Source organism: Orussus abietinus, unplaced genomic scaffold, assembly GCF_000612105.2.
Source record: "Orussus abietinus isolate OABI.00-Male unplaced genomic scaffold, Oabi_2.0 scaffold290, whole genome shotgun sequence".
Classification (NCBI taxonomy): Eukaryota; Metazoa; Arthropoda; class Insecta; order Hymenoptera; family Orussidae; genus Orussus; species Orussus abietinus.
The window spans coordinates 35,098-47,102 of NW_019394506.1; the positions used below are offsets into that span (position 1 = coordinate 35,098).

General features: G+C 39.3%; 1 protein-coding gene across 2 annotated transcripts in view; it reads left to right on the plus strand.

The window, feature by feature from the left end:
• Positions 1–12,005, plus strand: part of LOC105699939 — a 53,281-nt gene that overhangs the window by 28,792 nt on the left and 12,484 nt on the right. For both annotated transcript variants that reach the window (XM_012425392.2, XM_023432569.1), the window contains exons 3-4: positions 1,943–2,085; positions 3,448–3,592. In XM_012425392.2, coding sequence (XP_012280815.1) covers positions 1,943–2,085; positions 3,448–3,592 — 288 coding nt within the window. The remainder of the gene's footprint in view (positions 1–1,942; positions 2,086–3,447; positions 3,593–12,005) is intronic.

Genomic DNA, 12,005 nt, shown 5'->3' on the forward strand with positions numbered 1-12,005 from the left:
GTAATTTTGTGATACATGTATCATAATTTCAGGACATTCGCATATACTAAAATTGAAAAAAAATAAATAATAATTTTATAGACACACTTGCATAATTATAAAATAGTATCGTAAAATTAAGAACTCATCTTAGAAAATTATAAATAATCTGTACTAAGCAACTGTCGAATATAAAATTTATAATTTTCCCGCACAATTTCACAAAATTATAACGTAATGCTAGAAAATTGTAAGTTCATTTAGAAGTTTGCAACAAATGTATATTAATTCACTTTAAAGCCATCAAATTTATAATTGTATTACAACCTTACGTAACTAAGAATGTAGGAATTTTATGAATTTTGTTTAACAGGACAGGCCAACCTAATTTCCAATTTTCCCGCCCCTTTGCCTCGATGTACTAAGTACCTTTCGAGTATAGAATTTATATATACTTTGTATACTAATTTTACAACATCTGTGCAAGAAATTTCTAAAATTCGTCATAAAATTAGTATATAAGTGTATTAATCATTTCCACGGAATTTGAGAAAGGTCTNTTATTTAGAAGTTTGCAACAAATGTATACTAATTCACTTTAAAGACGTCCAGTTTATAATTCTATTACAACCTTATGTACCAAAGGTGTATGAATGTTATGAATTTTTTTAACAGAGCAGGCCAACGTAATTCCCGAGTTTTCCGCCCCTCTGCCCGGGGTTGTTCCCCGTTCCGATGGGATCGCAAGGAAAATCGCGGGAAACGCCAATTGCTTTCCGCGCCCGAGGTTACTGCCACGACCTTTTAAGTTCTCGCCGCGAACGGAAAGGGTGAGGAAGGCGAAACCGAAGGCGAGGAAGGGGAGAGGGAAAAGGAATGGAATAGGTAAAAACGGGAAATAGCGGAGGGAGAGAAGGAGAGAGAGCTCCCCCTGTCTTCCTCGCTCCCCGTGGCTCGGAGAAGAGCCGCGGGTTTCCGCGATCTCCGCGATTTCCTTCCCCGTGTGCGGGGAAAATCTGCGACCGCGAGATTGAAATGGAAATCTGAAATTTAAATGCCGGCACATCAGAGAGAAAGAGCGCCGATTTTCCCCGGATCGAAGGACCCTTCTCGCCCCGAGGGGTTCCCCAGGGAATACGCACTCTCGACTCGCACTTCGACTCGCGAATTCTCCGAGATATCCTCGGGATATATTTCATCCGGGTCGCGTTTACGTCCTCGGATGTGCGCCACCGAGATGGTGCCCTCGCCCCAGGATTCCATTAAAAGGGCTGATCGTTTAAGGTGAAGTGAAACCCCCCACAAATCAGTCGATTCGAATAAGACACTTTTTTAACCCTTTGGCTCCCGACTAACCCTAAAGGCGCCCGACGTTTGGTCCAATATTGCCTGCACGGTCAGACGAATTTCGCCCATATGTCGAAATGGCTCTCTGTCCTTATAATGCCTCCGATAATAATCGATCTCCCTACACCATTAAAAATATTCATCAAATTCATACACTTTTGGTACATAAGATGGTAGAAAAATTATAAATTTCATGTCTGAAAATTAAATTTATGACATATATTATAAACGTTGTCGCGTAATCATAATCGACCCGATTTCCTCTCTCTGTCCTTATAATGCCTCCGATAATAATCGATCTCCCTACACCGTTAAAAATATTCAAAAAATTCATACACTTTTGGTACATAAGATCGTAGTAAAATTATAAATTTTACGTCTCACAAGTGAATTACCATAAATTTATGATAAACTTGAAGATAAATTTGTTATTTCCTAACATCATATTCGAAGTTTGTGAAATCTTGTAGAAGAATCGTACACTTGTGTCTTAAATTAATCATATATGTTATAAATGTTGGGAAATGATATTAAATTAGTATACCGTATTTGAATGAAATTTCCATGGAAGATTATTATATATATTTTTTTTAACAGTGTACATCTTTGATTCCAGAGAGATGGAGGCCGGTCTGAAGTGCATAAAGACCTACTCGCTTCGCTGTCTGAACCCAAAGAAGCGAGAGCCCTTCACCTTGCTCTACAAGGAAGTCAACATGGCGATCCTGGAGCTCTGTCACCCTGGACCTTACCAGGACGGTAAGTCGAGGACCTCCTCTCGCTACCCCTTCGGGATGCTGGGGATCGATCTTAGCTGGGGCACCATTAAGGCGCCTCTCCTTGTCGGAATCGGGGAAAGGGAATCGCGCGCGAAACTCCCGTAATCTGCGGGAGTGGCGAATGCATTATCGAGACCGAGTGCTATCGCTCAGCCTCTTCGGCTCTTCCGGTATCCTTGGACCAATCTCCAGGTCCTGCCGTAATATCAAATATCCTTGCGAGGCCGGGGACCAAGATGGAAGAGACCTCGGACGAATTCGTCGGCAGGGGAGACGGATGACGGAGGAAAGACAGTCGTGACGTTGGGTACCCCGAGAGAGAAAAAGTCACTTTCTGGAGAGAGAGGAACAATAGAATAGATAATAGTTAAGATGATATGAAAGGCGCTGAGAAATTTAATCGACGTCGATGAAATGAAATTCATGTGTACAATTTTTCGTGGTGATGCCGTTTAGAATACTCAAGTGGGCACATAAGCTGACGCGTCCCTTTACCGAGATTTATATTTATATTAACGTCTTTTACAGTCTACATTGAGAATTATACGAAATGAAGAGTTCCATATGCCATTACGGGGAAATAATGATGAAGAGATCGACGTAAAAATGTCAATATCCTGGGAATTCATTATTCTAACGACTGTTTAGGACTAACGTCGCCATCTGTGGCGTTTAGTTGCAACTAAATTTTTACTCGAAAGACCCGTTTTAGCCCCGGGACAAGCCAGCGTGCTCTTGCAATCGTTGGTGAAAGTATTTACCATATTTTCCCATGTGATTCTATAATATTCCATTTCTACGATATTCTAAATTGTTCGAGCTAGATCCTGAAACTCTTCATTTTTTATTCTAAGCCTTCAAGAGGCGTAAAACATCGATTCAATGAATTTTTATTCTTAGGGTAGATATATATTACTTGCGATGTTAATAAATTATAGCGATCCTAATGTCCGTTCCATCTCGATTGTGTTTTTTCAGCCTTTCTGAAACACGGCTATCACAATTACGTTATCACGATAGATATAAGAGTATGCACCGAGGAAAAAATACCATCAATCCAAAGAAATATTTCATTCATTAAAAGAATAATTACTCAACTGACGTAAACTCAAATAAGTTGAATGCAACGTTTCTTTAGAACCATGACAATTTATTTGAGTCAAATTATTCCTTAAATTAACAAAATATTTCTTTGGCACTGTTCAAAGAAATATTTTTTCGATTCGATGAATTTTTTTTCTCGGGGTAGATATGTATATATATATATATATATTACTCGCGGTGTTAATAAATTATAGCGATCAAAATGTCTGTTTCATCTCGATTGTGTTTTTTTTTTCAGCCTTCCTGAAACACGCGCCCTGCATACAGAAGGTCAAGGCTGATTACGAGCTCTGCTACGAGAGACATCAGGGGGTCATCCGCGCCATCGAGGCGAAGAATCAGACAGAAGGGGACCCCAACGAAATCGTGAAATCCGTCTGCTGGTAAGGACTCTCACTTCCACGGATCTTTGAGTTTCGTAACGTAAGACTGTGAGTAAAAAGCTTCTCCTCCGAAGTCGAACCATCGGCGGCTTCGAATTCCGCACTGGTAAACGAGCGGACGGAATTCCGCAGGAAGAGTTGGCCTTGGAAATGGAATTTTTTGCGAATCCTTGCCAGCTCTTCGACGCTTCGCCATCACCCGTAATGGTTCTCGCGAAATACAGAAACGGAGCGATCAAGGTGAAACGAAACCCCTCCAGAAATTTAATTGTTGTCGGTAAAACCAAATTCCTCTCTCTGATGTACGATCTGAAACAGAGCTCCATGTTATCGACGCTTTTATTTGTATTGATAGCAGTGTCGCGTTACATACATTGTATGTCGTTTTTAGATCTGAAGCAGTACCCCGTGTTACCGACGTTTATATTTATATTGATAATTGTGTCACATTGAGTTTTGTACAGAACGGCATATACTATATGTCATTTTAGTACAATGATTATAAAGATATCGAAATAAAACTCGAGAAATCTTGATCGTTGATGATAAAACCAAATTCTTCTATCTGATGCACGATCTGAAACAGTGCTCCATGTTGTCGACGTTTATATTTATATTGATAGCTGTGTCACATTGAGTCTTGTACAGAACGACATACACTATGTCATTTTAGTACAATGATTATAAATATATTCAAACAAAATTCGATAAATCTTGATTGTTGACGGCGAAACCAAATTCTTCTGCCTGATATGTCATTGTCATTTTAGTACAATGACTATAAATGTATTAAAACAAAATTCGATAAATCTTGATTGTTGACGGCGAAACCAAATTCCTCTGCCTGATATGATGGAATACAGTGCTCCATGTCACCAATGTTTATATTTTTATTGACAGCTGGGTCATGTTACATTGAATCTAGGACAGAACGACATACACTAAAATGTCGTTTTAGTACATTTATTATAAACATATTGAAGTAAAACTCAGGAAATCTTGGTCGTTGACGGTGAAACCAACTTCATCTACCTGATGCACGATCTGAAACAGAGTTTCATGTTATTGACGTTTATATTCATACCGATAGATGTGTCACGTTACATTGAATCTAGGACAGAACGACATACACTAAATGTCGTTTTAGTACATTTATTATAAACATATTGAAGTAAAACTCAAAAAATCCCCTGTACTCACGATTTTTAATACTCTGACTGCAAAGTTCCACCCTGCGCCATCTGTTGCATTACGTGCTAACTAAATTTTCTCTCCGAGACCACTTGTTACCTTCTTCTTATCACGGAAGACACTTTGTTTGTCTTTATCGCGTTTAAATACGCGTTCCTTGACTACCAGAGTGTTTTAAATTGTTATGCAATTATTCTGACCCAGTCGTTTCTCGCATCCCAGCCTTCAACAATTGTATATTGATTGTACTATGAGAGCACGACGCCAGTTTGGTTCTAGTCTAGGCGAAGTCAAAGAATCTTTATTGAATATCTTAATTTTGAAAGCATCGGTATATTCCTTAAGTACTTACAAGTTACGTGCTACAATTTTAACCTGTTCAGTGGAATACCCTTAAACAAAGTTTTATTTAAATTTACTGGTTTGGGGAGGGAGGAGATCTCACTTCTTAACGAGGAAAGTTAAACTACTTATAAATTAATTGACGCATTTAAGTTTCACTTTTTTTTCTTTTCGCCCCACAATTTTCGAAGATTTTTACATTTTATTGCGGATTCTTGACTCTCTTTTCTCGCTAGTGCGTATTTTCCATTTTAATCTTGGTTTCCTTTGAGCCTTGGAACGTTGTACGAACGACGTATAAGTATTTCCATGTTTACCCTGAATCTTACAAACTCAGTTTATTTTACAAAGCGAAGCGCTTCATTTAATTTGTTCTGTTTCTACTTCATCTCTTTGTTAATAGATGAAATTAAATGTTTTCTTTTCCACTTGAATAGAACGAGCACGCTTTGACGTAGAATACGATAATGTTGGAGGTACACGCAGAAAAAAAAAACAATCGGTTCATTGAACACAATTGTTCGATTGGCTGCATTTGATACACTTCCGAAAATATTTTGATCGAGTGATCCGAATTTTGGGTCACATGACCAAACATTTTCTTTCACTCAGCTAAAGCGTTTCCGTTAAATAGTTTCGTTATTTTATAAAATATTTTCTTCATTCCGTCAAATATTTCGGTTAAATCAAATTACTTTAATATTTGGAAGAGATCGATATTTGATGCGATCAACCAAACGTTATTAACGAAAGGATGTTGTCACGTCAATCTAATATCTGGTTGTCTATGTAATACCTATACTCCGTGGTTGAAACGTCGAAAATTTGGTTTTCAAAAATGTGACGATTGAGTGAATCCAATTTTAGTTCACTTTTCCATATCCCCACCTATACGATAACCACATCCTACGGTTGAGCCAACAAAAATGTTATCGATTCTCCCAAACATTTTCCTGCCTCCATTCAGAAGTATTAACGTGAAGTGAAACCCTCTTCAAATCAGTCGACTCGAATAAAACACTTTTTTTTAAGAACATTGAACCTAACAGTCTGAAACTTTGACACATTAGTCGTGAGTACCTAGGAATTATCCCGATACTTTTAAAATTTGGATTTTTGACAATAATTTTTTAACAACCCAGGCCAGAACCAAAACTGCGTCCAGCTCTCATATTTCGATCGGTATTCAATTATTGAAGGCTCTAACATGAGAAACAAAAGTGTCAGCATGATTGTACGACAATTTAGAATACTCTTGTAATCGAGATATTCCGATTTGAACGGGATGAAGGTAAAAAAGAGTATTTTATGCGCTTCTGTGCTAAAACGATGGTAATATGAGGTCTCGGGGAGAAAATTTAGTTGACATGAAAATCACAGATGGCGCAGGAGGTATTTCTGTAGTGAATCCTAATTTCAGGGCCTCAGAAACCATGAATCCAGGGGGTTTCTGGAGTTTTACTTCGATTTCTTTATAATTATTGTACGAAATGGAGTTTTACTTCGATTTCTTTATAATTATTGTACGAAAACGACGAATGGAATATGTCATTTAGTACAATACTCGGTATAATTCGACACAGCTGTCGATATAAAAACAAACATCGGTACCGTATTTAGAAAAATCATTTTTCCGACGTCGATCAAGTTCCTCGACGTGTTTCACTCCACCTAAAATCGTGTTACGGCATATTTTACATAAATTTTGCGGCAAAGTAGAGTCCTACCAATTTTTCATCGATTTCATTATAATATTTAACAAAAACGACAGATGGAGTACGCCATTTAGTACAATACTCGATATAATTCGACACAGCTCTCGATATAAAAACAAAAAACATCGGTACCGTATTTAGAAAAAGCTTTTTTACTGACGTCGATCAAGTTCCTCGACGTATTTCACTCCACCTAAAATCGTGTTACGGCATATTTTACATAAATTTTGCGGCATAATAGAGTCATGCCGATTTTTCATCGATTTAATTATAATTATTGAACAAAAACGACAGATGGAGTACGCCATTTAGTGCAATACTCAATATAATTCGACACAGCTGTCGATATAAAAACAAACATTGGTACCGTATTTAGAAAAAGGTTTTTTACCGACGTCGATCAAGTTCCTCGACGTGTTTCATTCCACGTTAAATTGATATAAAAGTGCGACATATACGTATCAAAAAGTGAAAACATTTATAAATCTTTTCCTCCAAACTGGGTGCACCGAATTATGTGAAACTTTAGCACATGATTATAGAGGCCCTAAGGAATAATGCGCTGCTGATGATATTTCTTTCGTCGAAAAAGATGTATTTATCTCGGACGAGAACCAAAAAAAGATATTTTTTTTCGAAAAATGAAATTTCACGGGCAGCGCGTTCTTCCTTAGAAACTCCACAATCACGCGCAAAAATGTTCGATAATTTCATGCACCCAGTTCGGATAAAAATTATATAAATGTTTTCACTTTTCAGTATGTATATACTACACTTTCATATCACCTTAAATCGTGTTACGGCATATGTTACATAGATTCTGCGGCTCGGTAGACACCTACCGATTTTTGATCGACGACGCACCTTGTCCGAGCCTTCCTTTGGAATTTTTTCCTCTTTGCGTTTAGTAGTTTATTAACAATTCCAAAATCCCACGACCCTGTCTCGGCCACACCTCGGGCTAGAAATACTCGGGCGCCGATCTCTACCATTTTTATTATCTTTTTTTTTTTCCCCACCTCTGAATCGATGAATAACAACGAGCAGGAAGCAGCTCGCTCGGCCGGTAAAATCGCAATACAGGTGTCGCCGGTCGGACAGATTTTGAAAACGCTTCGTCGCCGGTCCATTGCCTTCGATGTGTTTCGGGCCGAGTGCGTCGCCGGTAATTTTTCGGGCGCATTGTTATCAACTTACGGCGCCCCCCGCGTTGCGGGAATTACACGGAAATGCGATGAATTGCAGGTCGTTACGCGCCGGTCTATTCTTTCCGGGGCCGATAACGAAGCGCGGGAAATACCGCGGGGGCGGAATTTGCCAGGCCTCGAAATCGGGAAAAAATCGAGGAAAAATCGAATCTCGGTGATAAATCCATTAGCCCTTCGAGTTTCGCCCGGCTTACGGCTGCTCCGAAATGAAGTCGTCACTTGTAACGTTTGATAGACGCGCCTGCCAATTTTTTTTCCCCCCGCCGATTTCCCGCGAATCTGTCCAGCTTTTTTCCGATTTTCATTTAGCCCCTGTCCGACGAGGGTTTAATGTCAGTCGGGGTTTAAATCCTGGCGCTTTGTCGCCGACATAATCGCCGAAGGAAATTGCTCATTTTCTGTCGGCCGAATAGTCCGTTCACCAGGGATGGTTTTCCACCCCTGCGAACGTTTCCACTTCGTCGCGGTTGCACCTACCCTTTGGCTACTAAGACCGCGTGAAGACCCCCGACGTTTGGTCCAATATTGCCTGCACGGTCAGAGGAATTTCGCCCGTAGGTCGAAATGGCTCCGTGTTCAACGAGGTATCGTTTATGAAACTTTCTCCGAAGTGAGTATACCGAATCGTCTCACGCTTGACAATGTGAATAAGGAAGCTCCTGAAACCCATGAAATCTCAATTTTAAGGCCATTTGTTCATAGGTATTTTCAAGAATTTTATGAAAAATGAAATTTCGCTGTTGCAAGACCTACCTTACGGTCTCCTTATTCATGTGGTGAAATTGGAAAGAAATTGGTAATTCGGAGAACCCTGTATTACTATAGGACTTGAAGTTTTCTCCCTTATGTTGTTCATTTTCCCGATTTATGAAAACTCCTTATTTTTTCCGAGCGTTTTCGACGGGAGATTTCCCTCAATAAATTATTCGTTACATCTGGTGTCCGAGGTGACTTTCGATCGGAGGTTTTCCTCAATGAATTATTCGTTACAACTGGTGCCCAAGATGACACCAGCTGTACGTCACGTGGCCTTGATTTTCCATAAAAATCGGACATGCGGGAAATCGGCCCGCGTGGGAATTCATATATGAGGTGAGCGCATAAATGCATGCAACCCGTTCTACTGCGGTGCACGTCCTGAAACAGCCATTACAGGGGATGCACACTAGCGACAATAATTTTCATAGCCCAAGTAAAAGCAGAAACTAAAAATGTACACCGAAAATCGGTCGCTCTGAAACGTCCGTCGTTAAACCGATTGAACGGGTGTTTATCTAATTTAAATGAAATTAATCTCTCGCAATCAGGTGACGCTCGAATTGCAAGCCAATAATTTTGACATCCGCCCGTGGGCTACATTATTTAATTGATTCGAATATCATTTGATTGAACGAGCAATATTTATCGGGAGAGATACGAGATACTTCGAAATAAAGTTACATTGATACGCCCGTAGTGTTTATTAGGGTTTTATTTTAATTTTAGCACAATTCAGCCTGTAAGGTGAAGTCAAACCCGCTTCGAATCGTTTTATTCAAATCAGGCACTTTATTTTTTTTTTTAAGTGCATTCCATGGAATTGACTGGCTTGAGATTTTCGCCTCATCTTAAGGCAAAGTGAAACCCGCTCCAAACCAGTCGATTGTAAAAAGACAGATTTTTAAAAATATATTCCATCGAATCGTTGGAAATTTTACCACGTGAATTGTGAGCACCCAAGGAATGTCCCGACACTTCCAAAATTTTTATTTTCAACTACAATTTTTTCTTGTTTAGGGCACATTGGGACTGAAACGACGTTGAGTTTTCCTATTCCGATCGATGTACAATTCTTGATCGAACAGCTGATATTTATTTCCTCTATCCGAAGAGGTGTGCTACAAATTTAAGGCATACAAGCACTACTAAATATAGGTAGCGGTGGCAAATAAATATCATTTGCGCATGAACAGAAATATGAACAATGTCCTGAAGTTTCTGGGTGATTGCTCAAATACTTCTTTTAAATGACGCAGTGTTTTCAACGCGTCGATATCAGTAAGAGTTGGATAATCATTCCATTAATCCGTTAGTTATCTATTATTTTGGAAAAGCATTTTCCATTTTGTCTAGAAAAGTGCGTTTTTTTGTGAACTCGTAAATCGCTTTCAAATTCGAGTTTCTCGATTATCAGAGTCTTCTAAATTGTCGTNTATTTCGATCAATATACAATTATCGAAGGCTCTGATATGAGAATCGAAAGGGTCAGGACAATTTTACGACAATTTAGAACACTCTGGTAATCAATAAACTCGTATTTTAACGAGATAAAGGCAAAAAAAGTGTTGTATGCGTTTGTATGCCAAAACGATGGGAATACGAGGTCTCGGAGTGAAGACTTAATTGACCTGGAAATCACAGATGGCGCAGGGGGTCCCTCTGCAGTCATTTAGGGCCCCAGAAAGCACGATTCCAGAGGATTTCTGGAGTTTTACTTTGATTTCTTTATAATTATTGCACGGAAACGACATATGGTGTACGCCATTTGATACAATATCCAATATAATTCGACCCAGCTGTCAATATAAAAACGAACGTCGGAAAAGTAGGTATTTAGAAAAATCTTCTTTATCGACGTCGATCAAGTTCCTCGACGCGTTTCACTTCACCTTAACAAGGTCCACCTTATCAGGTTCCCATTGAGTCTGAATGTTTTTTTTTTTTTATAACGAATAAATGAGATCATTTTAATCGGGACCCGACAAGGCACACTTCGGGCGTGTCCTGTATAAAAAGTTTTCGATTTATAGCTAGTATAGAGATCAGTGATCGTCTAGGAGAGTTTTTGTTTACCGACAAAGTTCCTCGGTAGGTTTCACTCCACCGTTGACGCATCTCCGGGGTCACGTAACCGCGGATGCGAGTACTCGTTATTGCAGTTAACAAGGAATCGGCCTTGACGGCGCGTTAACGTTTTGCGTTGCATGCATAAAAAATTGCGAGGCCCGAGGAGCAGTAGGTCGTCAGATGCATAGATATGCATTAAGGTGCGAGTGCGTTTCCATCAGATTTCCTTCCTTCTGTTCGAAGTGCATTGCTGCGGCTTCGGTAAAGAGTTTGACGTTCTCGTCGGCATTGGGTCAGTATTTCGTGCCTCCATTTTACATCTGTAAAGCTCTTTCGGTTCCATTCCACGACCTCTTAAGACGACACGAAAGGCGCTGGGAAATTTAATCTAGGTCGATAAATTAAAATTCATCTGTACCCTTTTTGATGGTAACGCCAGTTTGAATACTCAAGTGGATACATAAGCTGGCGCGTCCCGTTACCGATATTTATATTTATGTTGAGGTCTTTTACGGTTTATGTTGAGAATTATACGAACTGAAGAGTTCCACGTAAAACTGTCGAAATCCCATAAATTCATTATTCTAACGACTGTTTAGGTCGGTCGCGAATGTGTTAAGATGATATGAAAGGCGCCGATAACTTTAATCGATGTCGACAAATTAAAATTCATCTATCTTCTTTTTGGTGGTAATGCCATTCCGAATACTTAAGGGGAACGTAAGTTGTTGGCGCGTCACGTTAGCGACATTTACATTTATGTTGGTCTTTTACAGTCAATGTTGAGAATTATACGAACTGAAGCGTTCCATATGTCATTTTGATAAAGTAATGATAAAGAGATACACGTAAAACTGTCGAAATCCCGGGAATTCATTATTCTAACGACTGTTTAGGACTAACGCCGCCATCTGTGACGTTTAGCTACAACTAAATTTTTGCTCTAAAGACCCGCGTTAGCCCCGAGACAAGTCGGCATTCTCTTGCAATCGTTGGTGAAAGTATTTTCCATATTTTCCCATGTGATTCTATAATATTCCATTTCGACGGTATTCAAAATTGTTCGAGCTAGATTCTGAAACTCTTCATTTTCGATTTTAAGCCTCCAAGAAAGGTAATGTTAAGCCGCGG